General features: G+C 52.9%; 2 protein-coding genes across 7 annotated transcripts; one reads left to right on the forward strand and one right to left on the reverse strand.

Annotated features, from left to right (window-relative positions):
- The first annotated feature begins 2,282 nt into the window (after window positions 1–2,282).
- Window positions 2,283–10,314, forward strand: Vgf (VGF nerve growth factor inducible). Of its 5 annotated transcripts, none has more exons than XM_076923259.1 (5): window positions 2,283–2,300; window positions 5,570–5,647; window positions 6,522–6,604; window positions 7,234–7,434; window positions 7,932–10,314. In XM_076923259.1, exon 5 carries the CDS (start codon window positions 7,952–7,954, stop codon window positions 9,803–9,805), a length of 1,854 nt encoding a protein of 617 aa, XP_076779374.1. In that variant the 5' UTR covers window positions 2,283–2,300; window positions 5,570–5,647; window positions 6,522–6,604; window positions 7,234–7,434; window positions 7,932–7,951; the 3' UTR covers window positions 9,806–10,314. The 5 variants fall into 5 exon arrangements, with proteins under 5 accessions (XP_076779374.1, XP_076779372.1, XP_076779376.1 ...); XM_076923257.1 differs by lacking the exon at window positions 2,283–2,300 and adding an exon at window positions 2,358–3,397; XM_076923260.1 differs by lacking the exon at window positions 2,283–2,300 and adding an exon at window positions 3,499–3,820.
- A 1,729-nt stretch (window positions 10,315–12,043) lies between these two features.
- Window positions 12,044–21,780, reverse strand: Ap1s1 (adaptor related protein complex 1 subunit sigma 1). 2 transcript variants are annotated; one of them, XM_076923263.1, is made up of 5 exons: window positions 21,623–21,780; window positions 18,586–18,764; window positions 17,546–17,654; window positions 14,484–14,621; window positions 12,044–12,827 (listed from the first exon to the last, which is right to left on the reverse strand). In XM_076923263.1, exons 1-5 carry the CDS (start codon window positions 21,623–21,625, stop codon window positions 12,780–12,782), a joined length of 477 nt encoding a protein of 158 aa, XP_076779378.1. In that variant the 5' UTR covers window positions 21,626–21,780; the 3' UTR covers window positions 12,044–12,779. The 2 variants fall into 2 exon arrangements, with proteins under 2 accessions (XP_076779378.1, XP_076779379.1); XM_076923264.1 differs by lacking the exon at window positions 21,623–21,780 and adding an exon at window positions 21,126–21,148 and having other exon boundaries at window positions 12,619–12,827.
- Between the last annotated feature and the right edge of the window lie 1,764 nt (window positions 21,781–23,544).

Genomic DNA, 23,544 nt, shown 5'->3' on the forward strand with positions numbered 1-23,544 from the left:
GGAAAGATTGAGTTGGTCAAGGGTTCCAATGCACACACCTGCTAGAGAAATGGGCATCTAAGTCCTCTCCTCCAGAAAGGAGCGAGAAGCTCTTTAGAACCCCTCCCCTCCTGCAGATCCCAAGTCAGCCCGCCTCTGCCATTCCCAAGCTCCGCCCTCCTCGGAAAAAGGATGATTCTTTAAAAACAAACAAACAAACAAACAACCCTCACTTTTTGTCATTTAATTTGTTTATGTGGAAAGCATGCGTGTGGCACTGTACATGTATGACGTTTAGATTGTACATGTTCCTCTATATTGGTCTTGGGGCTCCTCAGCCCCAGGTTGTCAGCTAGCTGACAAGAGCCTTTGTCCACGAGCCATCTTGCAAGCCCTAACCTCTAATTCTAAACTAATAATAAATCTTTAGAAGATTTATTTTATTTCATGTGTATGGCTGGTTTGCTTGTTTGTGCCTGGTGCCTGAAGAGGTCAGAAGAAGACATTGGCTCCTCTGAAATTAGAGTTGCAGACGGACGGGTGGCTGTCAGCCACCATGTAAGTGCTGGGAACTGAACTTGTGTCCTCTACAAGAACACGGTGCTTTGAACTGCTGAGCTATCTCTCTCCCCCCTCCTCTTTTAAAAGTTTAGTTTTAATTCTTTTTAAATTGTATTTTTAGTTTATGTGTGTAGGTATTTTGTCTGCATATGTGTGTGTGTGTGTGTGTGTGTGTGTGTGTGCATGCAGTTCCTGAGGAGGCCAGAAGAGGACGCTGGATTCTTTGGAACTGGGGTTACGGATGGTTGTGCGTCTCCGTGTGTATGTTGGGGGCCAACTCTTAACCACTGTGCAATCTCTCCAGCCCCCGGATTCTTTTGTTTTATTTTCCAAGTCAGAGTTTCTCTGTGTAGCCCTGGCTGTCCTGGAACTTGCTCTGAAGACCAGGCTGGCTTCAAACTCAGACATTCACCTGCCTCTGCTTCCCAAGTGCTGGGATCAAAGGTGAGCGCCACCACTGCCCGGCCTTTTCGTCTTAGACAGCATCTCATGTATCCCAGGCTGGGTCTGAACTTGGCATGAAGCTGAGGATGGCTTCAAACCCCCGATCCTCTTCTACTGCTAAATGCTGGGACTGTGGGCATGCCTGGTGAGGTCAAGTTTATGCCTGGGTGCTGGGGATGGAAGTCAAGGCTTCGTGTAATCAAGGCTTTTGCTCTCTACCAAGTAAGCGACACCCCAGCCTCAGCCTGGACTCTTTCTGCTTAAACATGAAAAGTAACTGTTGTGTTTTTAGAGTGTGATCTCCTCTGCGGGATCTGCACACTGGCTAGAGGCAGAGAACAAACTCAGAAAGATCCAAGTGGTTTGTTTCTAAGTCACTTTCAGTTGCCAGGCGCCTCATTAGAGTCTATAACCTAAGAGAGCCCTGAGCATGCGCAGAACCCCTCTCTGGGTGATGCTGTCGGCTTGAACTTATTGTTGGACAAGGGAACAGTTGCTAGGGAAATGTTACCTCCAGTACAGAATTTGCTGGAGATGGAATCCAAGGTGTGGGCAGTGGAGGGCTCCAGGAGGTTTCAGTGCACGCAAAAGGGGGCAGCCATTGCTGTCTAATTCTTCCCAGCCATTGAAGCTATTCTGCTCGCCTCAGCCTGGCCACGCCATCCCTCTGGGCATTTCCACTATAGCCATATAACAATAAAGGATCTTTGATCCTTCCTCTGTGTGTGTATGCTTCACTTCTTGTCCATGGGAAGGATGTCATCCCCCTCCGCGCCCCGCCCCCCGGCCACCATTCTCCAGCAGCCTGTGTTCAATCAAGAGGATCTCTAAGCCTGGTAGCAACTGGGCTAATGACATCCTGGGACAGGGGGCATTGGGGCGGGGAGCAGCTGTCCATTGCACTCCCCAACCTCCTCCAAACAGAAGAAAGAACCTAGGTTGTGTCTGGGCTAGTCTGGGGCCTCTGTTTCTCCTAGATTTTGGGATGAATTGCTACCTATATTCTGTGGATTCGTCTCCTAAGTTCACCCTGTCATCCAAAATCAGCCTGTCTTAACCCCAGGATCCAGGAGTCTAACTCACACCGTTTGGACCGTGCTTTTCTGGCGCTCTGACTTTGCTCATTTCTGGGTGGGCAGAGCGTGACAGAGAAAGGGAGGAGGTGGAAAGAACCTGGGTGCCCCCCCCACCTCATCTCCCCCCCCCCCAGCGCCCTGCTCCTGAGCGGCGGAGACTGCGATCCTCAATCCTGCCACACGGGGGCGCCAGAACAAGTGCGGACGCGGGCGAGGCAGCGCAAGGTGGTTCTCGTCCGTGTGAGTGCGCCCATGGGTGTCTTTGTGTGTCTGTATTTCTGTACATATATGTGCGAGCCAGAGGGTGTCTGGGTGGGATGTATTCAGGGCAACAAACCTGACGTATCCCCCTGAAACAGGTACTCCAAGTGTCTTCTCTCTTTATGAGGATGCTTAATGTTACTGGGTTCGTGTGGATGGGGAGGCAGGCTACTTATGTGTATTGTCGCGTGTGCACAGTGCAGACTGAATCCCCGAAACTGCGTGTTGATTTTTGAAGTCACGTTTTATGAGGGTTTTTGTGTTTTTTTTTTTTTCCAACCCTCTCTCCCACCACCCTCAAAAAAGGAATTGGGGCTGTCAGCACAAATTGCTGTCACTCCGAGCACATCCTCAGCATTAAGTCTGGGTGACTGTGCTAAGTGAAGTGTGACATTGTGTTTGTTAAGTAGGTGTGTCTCAGAGTCGGAGTGTAACTCGGTAAGAGCGGTTCGTGTCGTGTGACAGGTGGATTTTGGAGGGGGTTGGAGGAAGATCATGGAAGCATACAGTTTCTCTTGTTAGTTGTGGATATCACCGTCATGGTGTGTGCGTGAGTGTAGATGTGTGTGTGTGTGTGTGTGCGCGCACACGAATGCATGTGGTATGTTTCTCTTTCTAGGTCTCTCATTTAGCTGTCTCTCTGTGTCTCTCCCATCTCTGTCTCTTTTTCTCTTTGCTTGGTGACTCATCTATGCGGCACTGGCCTCCCCCGGCTTGCTGGGTCTCCCCTCCCCCACTCAGGAGTGCGTGTGTGAGGGGGGGGTCTAATTGGAATGGGACTTTGGGACTAAAAATTAGAGTGAGAATCCCCCCTACCCACTATATATCATTCAGAATCCTCTGCTGGCCCCCTTCCTGACTCTCTTTCCAAGTTCCTTTCCAGACTTCTCCATCTTTGGGTTGACTTGGGGGTAACAAGAATGGATTTTAAGTTCCGACCATTTCTGAGGGTCTTTAACACACCTTTTTGGGTTTGTTTTGAGTTCACAGTAGGGACCCCTGTCTGCTTATACAGCCCCCCTCTTCTTGCCTGTTTCCACCCCTCCCCATGGCTGACGAAATAAATGGCTGCAGAGGTGAGTCACTGGTTGGGGGAGGGGGGAGCAGAGAAAGGGGGGTTGGGTGAGCTGCAGGGGTTGGGGGTGGTGTGACAAAGCCCCTGCTCTTTCTCCCAGACCTCCTAAAGCCCTTCCCGCAGCCCTCATCCCTGGTTTTCCAAGCCTTCAACTCTGAACCATTGTTCTGCTGAACCTCATGTCTCCTTCTACTCCTGGAAGGCATGAAAGACTCAGATACCAGGACCAAGGTAGACAGGGCCATACACACAAGTCAGAGCAAACATCGGGTGTCCCCTCCAGGGCCTCACCATAGCTGTGCCTTTTACAGTGGTGGCTCCCCCACATCATCTTTTTTATTGCCATCTTCCTCCACTCCCCAACCTTAGGAACTGGCCTCTTGTCTTGATCTTTTCCTGGGTAGAAGCAGCAGAGTCTTAAAAGGTGATTGATGGGGCTGGGGGTTGGGTGGGTAGCATGTAGATCGGTCGGTAGAGAGCTTGCCTAACATACATGAAGCCCTGGGTTCAATCCCCAGCACTGCATAAACTGGGCACTGTGGGGCATATCTGTAATCCTAGCACTTAGGAGGGGGAGGCAGTCTGGTCAGATATTCAGGGTCATCTTCCGACAGTTATAGAGTGAGTTAGAGGCCAGTCAGGGCTACTTCTCAAAAACAACAAAACAAAATAACGACAAAGGGAGAAGCTCTGAAGGGCATGGGTCACCCCTGGGAGGGGAGGTGTGATGTGGGAATGAGCTGAATTAGGGACCAGGGAGAGAGACATAGAGTCCCGAGAACAGGAAGGCAGGAAGGGCCCAGACCTCAGGGAGGGTCCAGACCTAAGTAATGAAATCACCAAGCCTGTTGCCTTTGGAATCTGGCTGCCTTCTACCTTGACCACCTCCACCCTGTGATGACCAAGAGTCTTGAGATGGGAGTTTTTGAGCAGTTCCTTGGCTTTCCAAAAACATAAGGATGGGAGTTGGGACGGATGATAGAGGAAGAGGGAATGTCCCCAAGAGCCAGGGATAAGGATGTGGGGGCTGGAGAGAAGTGGCTTCAATTATGAGACATGTTGCTCCGAGATTCATAGAGAATAAGAGGGAGGGACAAGAAATATTAAAATACAGAGAAGTTCACATAGGCACGGACACACACCAATAGGCAGTAAAGAAGCCCTAGGAATGCACAAAGATGCACACACACACACACACACACACACACACACACACACAGAGAGAGAGAGAGAGAGAGAGAGAGAGAGAGAGAGAGAGAGAGAGAGAGAGAGAGATCTGGGTGCATACAAAGACCCCAAACAGAACAGGCATGCCTACAATCCTAAGAGATTAGAATTTCACTGATGTGCCAGTCAACAGTCACACAAGTAGAAAATGACAAGAGAAGCTCCCCCCCCCCATTTAAACTGGAACCATATCCATCCAGTCTCAATCTGCTTTGCTTGCTTCTCCCTGTTTTTTCTCCTTTTCTTCTCTGCTTTGGGTCTTTTTAACCTCTTTCCAGAGAAGTGCACACGCATACATGCAACACAAGGGTGCTTGCGTCCGCATGCAAGCACACAGGTATATGGTTTCTGTAGGTGTCTGTCTCCTTTCCCTGGACCACAAACTTAGAGTCTCTCTCTCCTGTCAGGCAGCCCTTTTGTCGAGCTCTCTCCCCCTCCCTTCTCTCTCTCCAAAGGTTTCCCCTCCCCCTCTGAACCACCAGCTTTCTGATTCACCTTCCATTAGGAGGATAACGTGACCCCCTCCTCAGCCCACTGCTCCAGGGAACCAGGTTGAGAAGATGAAGGGAGATGGGGAGGGAAAAGGGAAGGAGGGGGTTCTAGTCACAGGCTCTGGATGGTTGTTGATGTGTTGATGGTCTGATGTGTTGGAGGGAGTGCCAGATACTGCTGTGGTGGTAGTGGTGGTGTTGTTGATGGTGGTAGAGATGTGTCTTTAGGTCCCCCTCTCTCCTTTCTTTGGAATATCTACTGTCACCTTGGTTCTCAAGTTTCTCTCTCTCTCTCTCTCTCTCTCTCTCTCTCTCTCTCTCTCTCTCTCTCTCTCTCTCTCTCTCTCTCTCCCTCCTTTAGCCTGCTCCTTTAACCTGCTTCAGGTTCTTTTCCTTCCCTCCCCCTGCCCCCATCTCTCTTCTTTTTCCTCTCTCACCCCACCTTTTCTCCGCAGAGCTGATGGGATTTCTTCTGGGAAAGTCAAGCCACTGATGGAAGGGAGAAGCCACTGCTGGTTATAGAGAGAAAGCACGTGAGTGTGTGTGTGTGTGTGTGTGTGTGTGTGTGTGTGTGTGTGTCCGCGCGCGCCCCCGCGCATGCACGAGCTAGGGGCTTAAAATGGGGGTCAGTAACAGGATGGTATGAGGGGTCTGGCTCTGAAAGAGGCTCTGAGACCCTCCAGATGCCCTCCCCATTCTGGTATCCAAAGTGTCAAGTTGCGGGGGGGGGGCTTTGCGTGTGCCTATAAGTACCCCTGTGTCCGCAGTCCTTGTGTGTCTGGTGTGTGTCATTGTCCCCCCCCTTTTCCTGCCCACGCCCCCGCACTGCTCTTCGCCTGCACCGCAGCCCCCTCCAGCCTTCCTCCCTCCCCTTCATTCCTGCAGTAGCTGCTCCCGGGGCCACCTTTCCCTCTCCTCTACCCCCTCCCCATTTCCGTCCTCCCATCCCACCCCCGCCCACGTCTGGTCTCCCTTCACCGGACCCGGCTGGCTGATAGATTTTCTGCGCAATCTCTGCGTCATCGCCCCCCACTCCCGGAACCTCTAGCTGTCCGAGCCCCCAGCCCCAACCCCTCTGGGCAGGAGATACGGTCGAAGGGTCTGATGGCTGAGAGGGTCCATCTCTGACGTTGCAGTGCACCCCCCCCCTCCGGTCGCGTTTAGACCTCCCCTTTAAGCCGTAGAGAGAAATGGAGTTGAGTCACCCTCTCCACCTGCTCAACCCCCTCCCCACCTGGTCTGCTCTCGCCCTCCAAATGTCCTTGGGTGGGGGCTGTGGGGGAGAGGGAAATAAGCCGAAGGGTGTGGGAGAGTTGAAAAAGGGGGCACAACAGGGACCCCCTAACAAACACAGCAGAGTCCGCTGGCCAAAAGGACAGACACACCTTTTTTCCCCACCCCCTTCAGACAGGAACTGGTTTGGACACGACCCAGAGGCACACACGTCGTCAATCTTTCCCTTTTCTCTTTCGACTAGGACCCTTTCCAAGGTGATTACCCAAACCGCAAGATCCACCCATCTGCGCTGACCCTGGGCGGGCATCCCGCACCGCAAATCCACCCCTCCTCTCGGGTTCAAGTCGTCCTTGGGCGTGCTCCCTATAGACCATACTGTGGCGAAGTAGGGAGCCAGGCCCCTTCCCCGGGCTTTCAAACCCTTACCGTCCCCCCCTATCCAGTACTGATCTTTTACTGTCGCCCAATTACATGCTGGCGGTGCCCTCTTCCTATTCTGCTCAGCAACGCGGGCTCCGCGCCGCAAGTGCTTTGTAACCCACCCTCCCGCCTTCTGGCTCCTCTGTACCCACCCTTCCATTCATTTTTCCATTCATTCATTCATCCTTTTCTCCTCGTCCCTCCTTCATTCATTCATAGCCCCCTGCCCCGCCCGCCTCGACATTTCATTCATTCATTCATTCATTCATTTCCCGGAGCTCGGCTAGCTCACGCCCCTCTAGTCGAGGGTCCTACTGCGCAGGTGCAGGCCGGGAGCGACGCTTATCCTCCAATCATTGGGCTTCCACCGTCCACCAGGCACCCGCCCGCTTCCCCATGAATGAACATTGACGTCAATGGGGCGGGGCGAGCCCACGTGACCCTGCGCGCTCCCCTTTATAAGGCAGCGGTGGCGCGGGCGCTGTCCAGCGTGCTGAAGCCGGAGCAAGAGCGCTGTTGCTGACCCAGCTGAGCCAGCTCCCAGGACGCCAGCCCTCGACCATCGCTCATACTCCAGCCACGGAACGGAGCCAAGACAGACCGGTCCCGATTTCCCCCCTGCCCCGACCCTCCTCTCCACCTCCCGCCGTCGTGACACCGGCTGGTAAATACTCTGCTGTCCATCCCTACAACCCTCTTCACTCGTGGGCATGAAGGGAGGATTTTTTTTCCTTATGGGGTATTGAGAGCATAGCGGTGTGCCCCCGGGAAGGGTCTTTGGTGAGTCTCTGCTTTTCTGTCGCTGATGAAGTCGCCCACGCACCATCCGGGGAGTCCTGTGGGGAGGGAACAGATCCCCCCTCCCGCTTATGATTGCTGCTTAGTACGCGGGCGCTGGCTGAGAGATGACTTAGGGAAGGGGGCGACAGAAGGCACTGGGTACCCAGACCGAGGATTGCGGGTGTTCTTTGCTCATTTGCACGACCCCAGAGATCGCCACATCTTTCTTGTTCTCTGCTAAACGTTTCTCTTCGGGTAAGGTTAGAGAAATGAGGGAAACCCCGGATTTCCTGCTTAAAGGTGGGGGGAGGGAATGCAGAAATAGAAAGCGGGGAATTCTTATAGAAATCCTCTATTTCTTTGGTTTCTTCTATTTTTCAGTCTCTGGCAGCCCGTTGGTCATGAAAACCTTCACGTTGCCGGCATCCGTCCTCTTCTGCTTCCTTCTACTGATCCAGGGGTTGGGAGCAGCGCCCCCCGGGCGCTCCAATGTTTATCCTCCTCCCCTCGGCTCTGAGCATAATGGGCAGGTAGCTGAGGACGCAGTGTCCCGGCCAAAGGATGACAGCATCCCAGAGGTCCGAGCTGCTCGGAATTCCGAGCCTCAGGACCAGGGAGAGCTCTTCCAGGGCGTGGATCCCCGGGCGCTGGCCGCGGTACTGTTGCAGGCACTGGACCGTCCGGCCTCGCCCCCGGCGGTCCCGGGAGGTTCCCAGCAGGCAACACCCGAAGAAGCAGCAGAAGCTCTGCTGACCGAGTCTGTGCGCAGTCAGACCCATAGCCTCCCAGCACCAGAAATCCAAGCGCCCGCTGTGGCCCCCCCTCGCCCTCAGACTCAGGACAACGATCCTGAGACGGACGACCGCTCAGAAGAGCTGGAGGCGCTAGCATCCTTGCTCCAAGAACTTCGAGACTTCAGTCCGAGCAATGCTAAGCGCCAGCAAGAGACGGCGGCAGCAGAGACTGAAACCCGCACGCACACGCTGACCCGAGTCAATCTGGAGAGCCCCGGGCCAGAGCGCGTATGGCGCGCTTCCTGGGGAGAGTTCCAGGCGCGTGTCCCGGAGGGCGCTCCTCTGCCGCCCCCGGTCCCTTCTCAATTCCAGGCTAGAATGTCCGAAAGCGCTCCCCTTCCCGAAACCCATCAGTTCGGGGAAGGAGTGTCCTCCCCTAAAACACATCTAGGTGAGACTTTGACACCCTTATCCAAGGCGTACCAAAGTCTAGGTGCCCCCTTCCCCAAGGTGCGCCGGCTCGAGGGCTCATTCCTGGGCGGCTCTGAGGCAGGAGAGCGCCTGCTTCAGCAAGGGTTAGCTCAGGTAGAGGCAGGGAGGAGACAGGCGGAGGCCACCCGGCAGGCCGCGGCTCAAGAAGAGCGGCTGGCCGATCTCGCCTCCGACCTGCTGCTCCAGTATCTGCTGCAGGGCGGAGCCCGGCAACGCGATCTCGGGGGTCGCGGGCTGCAGGAGACGCAGCAAGAGCGGGAGAACGAGAGGGAGGAGGAGGCGGAGCAGGAGAGACGCGGTGGTGGGGAGGACGATGTGGGGGAAGAGGATGAGGAGGCGGCGGAGGCGGAGGCGGAGGCAGAGGAGGCGGAGAGGGCGCGGCAGAACGCGCTCCTGTTCGCCGAGGAGGAGGACGGGGAAGCCGGAGCTGAGGACAAGCGCTCCCAGGAGGAGGCGCCAGGCCATCGGCGGAAGGATGCTGAGGGGGCAGAGGAGGGCGGGGAGGAGGATGACGACGACGAGGAGATGGATCCACAGACGATCGATAGTCTCATTGAACTGTCCACCAAACTCCACCTGCCAGCAGACGATGTGGTCAGCATCATCGAAGAGGTGGAGGAGAAGCGGAAGCGGAAGAAGAACGCCCCTCCCGAGCCGGTGCCGCCTCCCAGGGCTGCCCCAGCCCCAACCCATGTCCGTTCCCCGCAGCCCCCACCTCCCGCCCAGGCCCGGGATGAGTTGCCAGACTGGAACGAAGTGCTCCCACCCTGGGATCGGGAGGAGGATGAGGTGTTTCCCCCGGGGCCCTATCACCCCTTCCCAAACTACATTCGGCCGCGGACACTGCAGCCGCCCGCATCCTCCCGCCGCCGTCACTTCCATCACGCATTGCCACCTGCGCGCCACCATCCTGATCTGGAGGCCCAGGCCAGGCGCGCGCAGGAGGAAGCAGACGCGGAGGAGCGCCGGCTGCAGGAGCAGGAAGAGCTGGAGAATTACATTGAGCACGTGCTGCTGCACCGCCCGTGACCCGCCCCGGCCCCGCCCCCGCGCGCCCGCTCCCAGCTGCGCGCGCCACCACGCCCCCCCTCCGTGTCGCTCCTCCTCCCTCTCCGTGTTTGCATGCGCCCCGGCTCCGCCCCTTGGCTGCCGCCCGGCCCCGCCCCACAAGGCCCCGCCCCGGGTTCTGTCTGCACGGGACCTGTCAGACTTCTCTGGGGTCTGCAGTCTACAAAACCCAAAACGGGCGAGCCCGGGGCCAGCCCAGGCGGGTGTGTGGTTTGTGCGAATCCCCTTACACCCCCACTTCCTCCAGGGGCCTTGTCCCCATCTAGTTTCTCTAGCGACTTCCCGGTCCCAAACGGGGGGAAAAGCTGTCCTATTTAATCGTGTGACGTGTATGTCTCCCAGCCTTGGGGCCTCCGGAGCCTACCCTCTTCTCCAAATTGCTGTGAACTTACCCACTTCTTCTCCTTCTCTGTTGTAAATACCCCTCACGGAGGAAATAGTTTTGCTAAGAAATAAAAGTGACTATTTTATTAGGACTTTGTTTTCCGTTATTCACCCGTCCCCTTGGGCCTGTCTGGTCCTCTCCAAGGGGCGGTGAGGGAAGCGCCAGTCAGCACAGGCTCCCTAGTCTCTGACTAAGCCAGACTGGGTGGGACAAAGGAGTGAAGGTGAACTTAGAAAAGGGAATGTTCTAGTAACGAGTACTAAGGAACACAACTTTGGGGCCAGTGAGACGGTGGCCCGGTAGGTAAAGGCACACGTTGCCAAGCAAGACATGAGTAAGGTTCCTTCCACACGACAGGAGAGGGCTGACTACCGAAAGTTCCCTGACTTCCATATGCCCACCTTGGTACGTTCACCCACCCAGAAAACCAATACAAACCCAAACAAAATCGAACTCCGACTTTTCCCCACTTCCACCTTGTGGCCAGAAGTTGAGTCATGGTTCCCAGTGTCTGACCCAGGAAAGAACAGAGTCCAACAAGAGCTAGTTGCTGGGAGTGGGGACATGGCTCAGTTGGTAGGAATACCTGTCTTGGATGTACTGGCTCCTAGGTCTGGTCCCATAAAATTTAGGGTCAGGAAAAAAAAAAAAAAAGACAAAATAAACGAGAAAGGAGCCAACTTGGCTGGGAGAGACAAGCTTTGAGGACTCAAAAGAAAAATGGCACCATACAAATTCCACTTTGGCATCTGGGAGGCTCCCCCTACCCCCAGTCATCCAGCCTTCCCTTCAAAGTTTCCCTGAATTCTCAGAAATCTGGGGAGAAGGGGCTAGTCCCCACACAGACTGCCTTTAGCCGTTTCTTCTCAATTGCCTCCCCAAACAAAGCTAGAGGAGGTAAATGGCCTTCTATCCTACATGCACTTCGCAGAAGAGAGCCCACCACGCCAGGACTTGGCCTTTCTGGGTTACGTGTAGTTACAGGCAGTGTGTAAAACTCTTTGGGGTGGGGCTACTAGACAGAGTAAAAGACACTCATTTAAACTTCTAACTCCAGATAAATAGTAGATACCTTCCTCCTTCTGGAATAACCTTCCCACAGTGCATGAGACACTCTTGTTAACTCATCTGTTGGTGCCGTGGCTATGGCTCCGTGAGGAGAGCCAGCTGACCTGGAATGCAAGAGGCCCTGGGTGCTGATTCCTAGTATGACAAAATACACAAAGGACCGCCATGGCTGGGCACAAGGCTCAGTTGGGCCAGTGTTTATCCGGCGCATGTGAAGCCCTTCATCAACCAGGGTGTGGCGCCGCACACCTGTGACCTGGAGGTAGATGCAGGAAGGTGAGAAAAGTCAACTTTATCCTTCCATCCATATTGAGTTTAAGGCCAGCCTAGACCACATGAGACCCTGATTCAAAATGTAAAGTTATTTCTTGGGTTGGCATATGGTTGGCACATGCTTGTCATCCCAGTATCCAGAAGGTAGGGGTAGCAGGGACATCCCTGAATTCCAGGTCACTCGGAGCTGTCCAAGCAAAACAACAGAGGGCTTGTAGCTCAGTCGGTAGCATTTCCCTTGGACGTACAAGCCATGGGCTTGATGATCCTAGCATACAAAAGAAGACAACAACAACAACAACCCCCCCCCAACACCAACAAAGCCTGTTGTCTGACACTCAGCTGGGCATCTTCTATTTTTAGTGTTTCTTCCCAAGTACAATGACCCAGCTCCCGGAAGCCATTAGCAGGAAGTAGCCCTTGACTTCAGGGTGGGTGTCCGTCTTCTCCAACAAAGCCAGAGGCAAGCCAAGTCCAGAAACACTTTTTCCTTTTATTTCAGAAGAAAGGAAATAAAGCAGCCACTTGGCCCACCCCACCCGCTTGGCTCCTGCCGTACCCACAATGTGGAGTGGAGGAAGGGGGACAGGGCCAGTGTCCCAGGAAGCGGGCCCTTCCCCCAACCTTCCCTTCCCTCTGAGTAGCAAGGTTAGAAAACCATGAACTCTGTGGCTCCTTCCCTGGCTCTGGCTGGACACTGGAGCCCAGGAGGAAGTGGGGACTGGAACGGAGAAAGCCCCTCCCCGGGCAGAGAGGCTGCCCTGGCTGGTTATAGGGAGGGATGGAGGTAGGTTTGGGGGCAGAGGGGAGAAAAGAGCCCTGGAAACCTTTTCCCTTTAACCTGATGTATTTATATATTTACAGCCATACAGGACAGGGGAGGATGAAGGATGGCAGGGTTAACATTGCTTCTTCAAAGGAAGGAAATGACAGCCTCTGACCACCCCCATCCAGGTCACCTGTTCCTCCCTTCCAGCTCCTAAAGCCTTCACTGGGGACGGTAGAGGTGGAGGGTATAAGGAAGATTTGGAGGGAGGGAATGTTTGGATGAAGGGCCGGGGCCTCAGCTCCTTCTCAAGTACTGAGGAAAAGCAGCCGGGTCCCTCCAAGAGAAGGGGTCTGGGGGAGAGGTGAGAGAAACAGCCCCCAAGTGCTGTCTCTTGTCTTGGCTTCCCCCGTTTCCACGGGCCCCCCCGCTGGCTGACGGGGCTATGCCAGGCCCATCTCCTCCAGGACACTGCGCGGCGACTCATCCTCCTGAGACAGACAGGGGAGACGCAGAGACACCAGGAAGGGCAGACAGGGTGGGCGAGATGAAGGAATCAGAGTCAGGGGAAGCACAGACACACATGGGGGTGGGGGAGAGAAGCTGTATGAGCCCAAGGCTGGAGCGCTGTAAGCCCTGGGGGAGGGGGCACCTCAGGGGCCTCACGACACCATTCCCAGCACCCACAGTTGCAAGGAGGGTAGAGGAGACCAAATTCATCATCACCCAGAATCTAAAGCTAGGAACTTGGGGAGCAGGGGAGCAGCCTCAGAACCCATGTGTAAGAGGCAGGAAGCTGGGGCAGGAGGAGCAGGAGGAACCCTGATTTCCAGGGGTAGGTAGTGGGGACACGGTGCCTCTCAGAATGGGAAGGCAGTAAGCCATTGGTAGCAGGCTCCTAAGGGAAGGAAAGGTAGACTTCAGAGTGGTGAGTCACTAGGGTCTAGTAACCAGGGGATGCACACGCGTGGGTGTGCATATGTGTGTGACAGGGGATGAGGGAAGCTGGACCAGTGGGGTGACCTCGGGTTTGCTTCTGCCATTTTTCCCACTATACGGCTGACCTCCCTCCTGGACCCCATCTCTTCCCCTCCTCAGAGCTGGCTCAAGCCGGCTTGCTTGTCACTGCAGAGTCCTGGTGACTCATCTCCCTGCACCAAGGCTCAGCAGTAGCACAGCAGAGGGGACAAGCAGGGATGGAGAGAGGGCAGGGATGCCAGACAGATAGCAGGGAGAACTGACAGATACCCTCCAGGCCAGTTCCACATCCCCACAGATGTTAGTTCTGGAGTAAAAGGGGTGTGTGTATGTGTGTATACATGTTAAAAGGGAGGATTAGGTGGGGCTGGACAGACTGCTCAGTCATATGACACGTATCTGTCATGTGAGCATGGAGACCTGAGTTTGAATCCCCAGCAACCCCAGAGAAGCCTGGAGCAGAGGTTTGGGTCTTTAATTCAAGTGCTTGTAGGGAGAGAGTTGAAACAGGTGGATCCCTGAAGCTCAGTGGCCAATCAGCCTGGCTGAATGCATGAGCTCCAGGTGGAATGGGAGACTCTGAAAAAATAAGGTGGAGAGTGACTGACGGAGATACCTAATTCCAGCCAATGGCCTCTACCCACATGTAGAGACATACACAGACCCCTCATGTTACAGACAGACTGCAAAGTGGGATCAGAGAACTTCCATCAGAGAGAGACATGGAGGGAGAAATATAGACAGACAGACACATAGACAGACAAACATGCAGGCAGGCAGGCAGACAGATGATAGACTCATAAACAGACAGATATCAAAGAAGAAAAGACTTTTCTACTACGAACCAGTCTCCAACTCTCTAAACAACCCTTACCATCATGAAAATCATTAAGTCAAAGGAGACTAGGCCAGAATAAGACAGACATCTTGGGTCTTGGGAAGAGCTAGAGCTTGAAATGAAAGGGGGGACATCTGTAGTGGGGAATTGGCCCACCCACCTCCTGCTCCATGGGTTCAGGACTCAGGACAAGTTAGACAGCAGGGCGTGATGGGGGCCAGACGCCACAGGGAGGGGGGCCCACTCGTCGACGGGCAGGGTGTCCGTGGGGCGGGGAATCCCCTCGGCCACAGTAATCCTCCTCCTCCTCCTCACTGTCCCTGGCTCGTACCTCCTGCAGCAGGTCAGCCTGCTCAATCGCCTTGAGCACACTCTTCTTGGAGGTGTCCTGGACGTCCCCACCCATCAGAAACTCATCCAGGATAAAGTAGGCTTTCTCAAAGTTGAAGATGATGTCCAACTCACATACCTGGGACAAGGGGGAGAAGGTAGGGCTGAGCATCACGGTACACCCCAGCCTCCGTCCTGACAGAGTCTCCTGTACTCCATTGCCCCTCAGTCCCCATACAGCTGAATCTGTCCTTGAACCGATCCTCCGGCCTCTGTCTCTCAAATGCTGGAATTATAAGCATGTGCCTCCACACATTTTGATGTGGGGCAGGGCTCTGGGCATAAGAGGTAAACACTGTACCAACTGGAGCATGCCCTTAGCCTCACAGTGAGTTCCGCTGGGGAGTCTTAGACTCTCCTGGGCTGCAGTCTACAGTGCTTTGGCTTTTCCTGCAGGCTGGCCTTGAGGCCCAATCCTCCTGCCTCAGGCTCAGGGCTGAGATTATAGGCATGGGCCACCACGCCTGCTCCTGCTTTCAATGTCTCACCTTCTGGATCAAGAGTTAGAAGTCTGTGGTTGCTGCTGTTTTCCTCTTAAAATATCCAATATGGTTTCTGCCACACCCTGGGCTAGCCTCTAACCTAGACACTCCGGGGCAGAGGAGAGGAGAACACCATGGTCTTTGCTTTAGAAGACCCAAGGTGACCTCCGTTAATATGCAATTTTATTGTGCATATCATGGGATGTCTCTGCCTAGGTTTCCCCACCTAGAGAAGGAGAGGATAGTGTCAACTCCTCAGACTGAAGAGCAAACCAGAGAACCCCATAAGGCATGTGGGGTGGCAGAGGTTTCTTATCTCAGTTCTTTAAGAAGCTGTAGCAGAAGATGGATTAGAAAACCGGTGGATTAACTCAGGCTGGGAATGTACCCTTGGTTGGTTGAATGCTGACTTGGCTGGTGTGAATAAGAATGGCCCTCAAAGCAGCTGACTGAAGCACATGCAGATACCCACAACCAAACACTGGACAGACGTCCTGACTCTTGTGGAAGAGCTGGGGGAAGGACTGAAGGCCCTGAAGGGGAAAAGGAACTCCGCAGACAAAACAACAGAGTCAACTAACCTGAACCCCTGGGAGCTCTCAGACACTGAGCCACCAACCAAAGAGCCTACACAGGCTGGAGCATGGCACTTGTGTAGCAGATGAGCGGCTCCGTCTCAGTGTGGGTCCTTCAACAACTGGAGCGGAGGCTCTCCCCTAAAGCTGTAGCCTGACTGTACTATGCTCCAGAATAGGGCTGCCTTGTCTGGCCTCAGTGGGAGAGGATGCACCTAATCCTGCAGAGACTTGATGTGCCAGGGATGTGCCACCCTCCCAGAGGAGAAAGGGAGGAGGGATGGGAGGAGGGGGAGCAACATTTGGGCTGTAAATAAATAAATAAATAAATAAGAATAGCCCCCATTGGCTTACTTGAATACTTAGTCACCAGGGAGTGGACTGTCTGAAAGGATTACCAGGATTAAGAAGTGTGTGGGCTTTTTGGAGGAGGTGTGTCAGTAGGAGTGGGCTTTGAGGTTTCAAAAACTCAAGCCAAACCCAGAGTCAGAGTCAGTCTCTCTCTCTCTGTCTCTGTCTCTCTCTCTCTCCCCCCTCCCTTCCCCTGTATCCCCCTCCCTCTTTTCCTACCTACCTATTTATGGATCAGGATGTAGCTGTCAGCTACCTCTCTAGCTCCTGTCTACATGCCACTATGTTCCCCCATGATGACGCTGGACCAAACCTCTGAAACTATAAAGCAAGCCCCCAATTAAATCCTTTCTCTTACAACAGTCACCTTGGTCATGGTGCCTTTTCACAGCTGTAGAGCAGTGACTAAGACACTTGCTTACAATGGGTCAGTCCCCAGCACCAAAGAAACTGGGTGAGGTGGCCACGCCTGTGACCCCACCCCCACCCCCCACCCCCCACCCCCCACCCCCGGAGTGCGGGTGAGAGAATGAGAGGTACAAGGTCATCCTCAGCTGCACTGTGAGCTGGAGACCAGCTTAGGATGCGCACACGTACTCCTCTGTCTTAAAAACAAAAAGGAACTGGGAGGTGGTGGTGCACACTTTGAATCCCAGCACTCGGGAGGCAGAGGCAGGTAGAAGTCTGAGTTGGAAGCTAGCCTGGTCTACAGAGTGAGTTCCAGACAGCCCGGGCTGCACAGAGACTCCAGCCCCAGGCAGGCCTATTGCCCTTCTCTTCCCTTTTGCCCTCTGTAGGTGCCAGCACTCACATGCACGCACCTAGACAGACACATGCACATATAACTAAAAACAAAATAAAAATGAACCTTTGACACAAGCCTTGAATCCTATGACTCAGAAGGCAGAGGCAGACAGATCTACTGGGAGCTAGAGCCCAGCCTGGCCTATATAGCAAATTGTAGGCCAGCCAGAGCTACACAGCATCCTCAATAGTAATTTATCTATTTTTCTTGTATGTGCATTGGTGGTTTGTCTGTATATATGTCGGTGTGAGGGGGTGGATCTCCCGGAACTGTAGTTACTGGCAGTTGTGAGCTGCTTTGTGGGTGCTGGGAATCGAACCCGGGTCCTCGTCCTTTGGCGCAAGAGCAGTCAGAGCTCTTGACTGCTGAGCCATCTCTACAAACCCATAGTGAGACTCAAAAAAAAAAAAAAAAAAAAAAAAAAAAAAAAAACCTCAATAAAAAAGAAGGAAGGAAGGAAGGAAACTCCATCAAGTGGCAGAGGGCATCTGAAGACCAAACACGAGTTTGCCCTCTGGACTCTCTGTGCACATATGGATACACTCACTTGGTCTCTGCCTCTGCTCAATGCTAGTCTTCCTCTGCCCCCTTCCGTTCCTTCTCATGCCAGAGCTCTACTGACTGAGGTATACGCCCAAGCTGATTAAGGGCCATAGCTAATAGGCTTAGAGCTTAAAGGGGAAGATTAATTTCAGTCTCCGTGCCCTAATGCCACCTTCCCACTGAGACTTCCAGGGCAGGAAGATGGAATCCCTTGGCCATGGGAACGGGGGCTCGTGGGGAGACTCACGCTGCCGAAGTACTTGTCCAAGAGCTCCACATATCGGTGGATCAGCTCCAGCGTGATCAGCTCGTTGTCCTGGCCTTCGATGGCGCAGCAGAAATAGAGACTGGCGTATCTGAGGAGGAAGCCGGTGAGGCACAGTTAGGTGCTGGCTTCAGGACCCTGGAGCTCCAGGCTCAACCTGCCCACGGGTCAGAGGTCCTCCAACTGTGCCCTGACACCGTGGCCCCCAAAGGCACAACGATTTAACACCGTTTCCATGAGCACACTTCTGCTCTCTGACCCACTTGGTTGGCCTCAGCATAAATTGGAGCCAGTTGGCTCAGCACCCAAGGAAGCAGAAGGGTTGTGTTTGGGAAAGTGGGTGTGGTGTTCAGTATGGCAGATGAGACTGGGAGGGTCACACGTGGCAGGCAGTGAGCCTGCAGGGTGTATGCAAGAGGCCATGTCAGAAAACAAAGCAGAAAACAGTAATTTCTTCCTTTTTATTTTTGAGACATAATCTCACTGGGCATCTCTAGTTGGCCTGGAACTTGTTACATCGTAGACCAGGCTATGGCCTGGAAAACACAGAGATCTATAGGCTTCTTCCTCTTGGTTTTTAACTTTCTTTCTTTCCTTCCTTCCTTTTTCTTCTTCTTTTTTTTTTTTTTTTTTTTTTTTTTTTTTGAGTGACTACGTACTGGCCTCAGATTCACTATGTAGCCAAGAGGTCCAGCTTCTGGGCCCCCTTCCTCCATTTCCTAAGTGCTGCTGGGATTATAGGCGTGTGCTCTCACACCTGGTTTATGCTGTGCTGGGGATTAAACCCAGGGCCTCGTGCACGTGAGCCAAGCACTCCATGAACAGAGGTCCATCCCTGGTTGGAACAACAATTTCAAGATGAACTAGAGAAGTGAAGGAAGCAGGTGTTCATGACCAGCCAGTAGGTGCCTCTGCTCGTCACCCTCCCTGATTACACAGGGAGTTATTTCTAAGCTGTTTTAACCCATGGTGAACTCCAGGGCAATTCATGTACATCTAAAAATAAAGGGAGGGAGTGTCACCTCTTATAGACAACTTTGAGGTCCCTCCACTCCAGGAAGCTGCACATCTTGGGCTTTCGAGCCAGGACGACCTGCATGAGCTCTCGAACCATTTTCTTCCTCTCCTTATCTGAGGTGGCCAGGTACCATTTTTGTAGCCGAAGTTTTCCCTGCCGGCTGAACAGCAGCATAAATCGCATCTGCAAGAAAGGGAGGGGCAGAGCTGAGGAGCAGAGAAGGGGGACGGAGCCTCTTCTCCTCCACAAACACACAGCCCCAGAGTCCCGCACTGGTCATCAATACCTTCGATAAAACTCTTGCCCTAGCTGTCAACCATGGGTATCCCCACAAGAAGGAGTGTTTTTCCTGGGGGGAGAGTCAAAGCTCTTATGCCTGTGATTTGGGTTCAAATACTGGCTCTACTAGCTTGAGTACAGCCTCGGGCAAATTAATTTATACTGGGCCAGCAAGATAGTTAAATCAGTTAAGGTGCTCGGTACTAAGCCCGATGACCTGAGCTCAATACCTGTGACCCACATTACAGGAGAGAACCAGCACTCACTCTCTCCACGAGCATGATGGAGCTTGCCTACCCACACACATATGATAAAATAAATGTAAAATCATTTTATTATAACACTTATTTGTGTGTGAGTACACGCCAGAGGACAACTTTGGGGAGCTGGTTCTCCGGTCCTACTGTGTGAGCCACAAGGATCAAATTCAGATACTCAGGCTTGGCAGCCGGTGCCTTTACCCACTGAGCTGTCTTGACTGGCTTTGAAAAATATTAAGTACTTTTTGAAGCTCAGTTTCTTTATCTGCAAGCTAGAAATAACACTTCCTTAAGGAGGTCTTTTAAGATTCGTTACTATTATTAAGGATTTATGTTCTGTGTATGATATTTATGGGCACACATGTATGTGTGGCACATGCAATGCCCATTGAATCCCCCAGGAGTTATAGATGGCTGCGAGCCACCATGTGGGTGATGGGAATCAGAATCAGGTCCTCTGCAAGAACAACACATGCTCTCAACTACTGAGCCAGCCCTCCAGCACATTTTTACTATTTTTAATTCGGTGTGAGTGTGCATGCATCTACAAAGTGGGTTTGTGAACATGAGCGCAGGTACCCATGGAAGCCAGAGGCATCAGATCCACTGGATCTGGCTGGATCTGGAGTTACAGAAAATTGTGAGCTGTCTGACATGGGTGCTGGAAACTGAACTTCAGTTTTCTGGAAGAACGGAAGGTGCTCTTAACGCTGAGCCGTCTCTCCACCCACCCCTCTTCCCTTAAGGAATTCTTAAATGAGTTAATTTATGAGGGCACAGAGTACGACCTGTAACATGCTAGGTGCTGCTATTTCCCCCTGACCTTCTGTTTCCTAACCTTGCTTTCCATGGGGAAAATGCCTGGCCCCATGAAAAGCTGACGTCAACAGACAACAAAACAGTTCTATGTATGTTCTTCTAGACCCCATGTCTCACGGATGTTGGCTCGCTACCCTATCCTGCCATAAGCCTTCAGATGCCCCTGATTTGATGTGGCCTCTTGTGCCAGTCCTATGCTTGTTGATATTCTTCACTGTATACTGTACACTCATAGGACTGCACTTGGCACAGGGTATTCAGATCCTGCCCTCCATTTTCCTCTGCCATCCACACATTTAGTTCCCAGTACCGGCTTTCTTTCTTTCCAGTTTTTTTTTTTAACGTGCTATTTTATACTATTTTACATGTATGTGTGGGGCACCCATGTGCCACCACCCACACGCAGAGGTCTGAGGAGAACTTTGTGGAGTCAGTTGGCTCCTTCCACCACGTGGGTTCTTGGGAATGACTTCAGGTTATCAGCCACCTGTACAAGCCCGAGCCATCTCTCTGGCACTCTTTTCTCTCTTTCTTTTTTGAGACAAAGTTTCCTGTAGCACAGGCTGACCTCAGTTCCCTAGTTAGCCAAGGCTGCCCTTGGTTTTCTGATCCCCCTTGCTTTTCCTTCCTGAGTGCCAGGTTACAGGTGTGCACTATTAGGCCTGACCTTTCCTCCGAGACGTCAGGTGACTGATCACTTCACTGAGTCCCTCAGACAGGACCCAGTCACCCAAGAGGGCTCGCCTAGAGAATGTCTGTGGAATAAATAGCAAGCAGAGTCCTCATTGCTTCCCGCATGGACCTAGTTGCCCCCCTTGTATCCACCCCCCCCCCCCCCCCCCCGCCCCAGTCCATATCCTGAACTCAATTCCCAGCAAACAGCTCTGAGAACATGGCCAGGGTTGGGATATCTCTGTGTGTGTGCCACATATCCAGTTTAGCAAGATAAGTTAAAAGAAACAAACACCCCAGAAACTAGGAAGTATTGTTGGTGGGGGGACAGGGAAGGTGAAGAACTGAGGGAGCCGTGTGCAGCTAAGAAAAGGGAGGTGACAGCTACAGCAGGAAGACGGAAGGCCTGGGTTCCGGAAAAGAAAATGCACTGGAGAGGGTGGAGAACTGGAACTGCCAAAGTCAGGGAGTCTTTCAGAGCCTAGGTCCCCCGACTGCAAACCCTGGAGCCCACCTGAGCTAGAACTCCGAGCGAGTTCTGTCAAGGAACCGAGACAGGAGGTTCACTCCAGAGACCCGGAAACTGTCCCCTCCCACACCGAGCTCTCCACGGGCCCTGCTCCAGTGTGGGCCTCATGGGAAGGGGATTCGGCGACCTGCACCCATCCCGAGTGACCCCAGCGCCCCAACCTCGTGTCTTCCCTGCGGCAGTGACTGGGAGGGTCTCTAGGACCGAACCCAGAATCCTGAGCGCTTCTCCAGGCTCGGGACAGTCCCGCCACCATTCAGCCCTAGTCCCCTCTCTCCCAACAAGACTCCTCCCCACCCCTGTCCCTAGTGCCATTTCCAGCTTCCGAGGACAGCTCTCTCTAGCAGCTCCGGGAAGTGAATCCTCAGCGGACCACAAGGAAGACAGGGCGACTCCCACAAAGGGCAGCCCCCCTCCGGACCCCCGCAGGTACAGCCCACGCCCCTCGGGTCCCCGTCCCCCTCCCTCTCCTCACAGCCTACCATCCTGCAGCCTCCGGCCCGGTGCGTCCCTCTCCGGCCACCGTAGAAGCCAGCTCCACTCCCAGTCGGATTCTTTTCTTTTCCCTCCCTCTCCGCTTGAAGCTCCGCCCCAAGGCCGCGCCGGTTCCATGCGCGGTCGCATTGCGCAGGCGCCAACGCTGCAGCGCCCCCCCCCCATCTCATCTGGCGCGCGGGCGGGGCTGGAGGCGGAGAAGCGGAAACCATGGCAACCAGGTCCTTGACTTCAGCTTTGCAAAAGCTCGGTCGTCATGGTAACAAGGCTGTCTTGGTGGGTTGATTGGAGGATGGGAAGATGGGAAGGGAGGGGGTAGAGGACAATGAGGACCTCGAGTTTTGGAGCATTTGTTGTGGGGGGCGGGAAGGCGGGAAAAGGGTGAGAGGTGGATGCACGACCTTTAGAATTTATGAAGAAGTTGGGAAGAATGATGTGGAAAACATCAGTCAAAGGGTGGTGATGGGCAAGATGAGAGAAATACAGAGCGGGAGGCTAGGCGAATAGAGTTCAAGGACAGCTCAGGGTTCCAGAGCAAGATCCTGTCTCCAAAACAAACAAGGCAGGTATACCTGTGCATACTTGTAATATCTACACTTGGAAGGCAGAGACAGGCGCAACAGCAGTTCAAGTTCAGCCTCAGCTACGTGGCATGGTCGAGACCACACAAGGCCACAAGAGAACCTGACTCCACAAAAAAAAAAAAATGTCACACAAAACAGTGCAGGTACAATAGCGCGGATTGTAAAAATGTTCCCCCCAAACCCACAAGGTAGAAAGAAAGAACTGACTCCTGCAAATTGTCCTCTGACCTCTGCACAAGCAAGCACCCTGGCTTGCATACGCCCCCACACGGTCGCAGGCAACACAAAAGACACTTATGAAATGTAACCTTAAAAAAACTAAAACAGTACAACGCCTAAGTATTTATTGAGAACTTGGTAGATGGTACACTGTCTTAAAGCAAGCAAAATATGTAGATACCAGGGATTAAAAAAAATTGCTGAAAAGGTAGGCACTATAACAGAAATGTAAAGAAATGGGAGGAAATTGTAAATTAAGGAGAAAGGGGAAAAAATGAAGAGAATCTTAAAGAATTAAAAGGGTGGCGGTGTAATCCCCATAGCCAGAAGGCTACAGCCAGCCTAGACTACACAGTGCAGCTCCGTCAAGCAAACCAGAAGCCAAAACCAAAATGGGGGTGGGGTTCCAGAAGCGGGTGTGATGAGGCAGGCCTGTGATCCCAGCCCTGCTGGAGGCTGAGGCAGGAGGAGCAAGAGACTTGGGGCTACGGAGCAGGAATGTGTGTGTGTGTGTGTGTGTGTGTGCATGTAGTATGTATATCAAACTGGATGTGCTGGTATACGCCTATAATGTGGGAATTTGGAAGGTAGAGGCAGACATATTAGGATTAAGAGTTCAAAATTACTCTTGACTACATAGCCAGTTCACAGTCTGGACTAGCACTAAGTCAAAAACAAAAAAACAAAAAAACAAAAAAACAAACAAACAAAAAAACAAAACAAAACACTGAGCAACAAAACAACACTGGAACAAACAAACAAACCCGGTTAGCCAGGCATTATCTTGCACATGCCTGTAATCTGATTCCTGGGGAGGTGGAGGTCAAGAGTTCAAGGCCAGGCTAGGCTATGCAAAGAGAGAAACAGACTCAATAAATAAATAAATAAATAAATAAATAAATAAATAAAGCCGGGTGGTGGTGGTGCATGCCTTTAATCCCAGCACTTGGGAGGCAGAGGCAGGTGGATTTCTGAGTTCGAGGCCAGCCTGATCTACAGAGTGAGTGCCAGGACAGCCAGGGCTACACGGAGAAACCCTGTCTCAACAAACCAATAAATAAATAAATAAATAAATAAATAAATAAATAAATAAATAAATGCAAACG

Source organism: Arvicanthis niloticus, chromosome 24, assembly GCF_011762505.2.
Source record: "Arvicanthis niloticus isolate mArvNil1 chromosome 24, mArvNil1.pat.X, whole genome shotgun sequence".
NCBI classification, from domain to species: Eukaryota; Metazoa; Chordata; class Mammalia; order Rodentia; family Muridae; genus Arvicanthis; species Arvicanthis niloticus.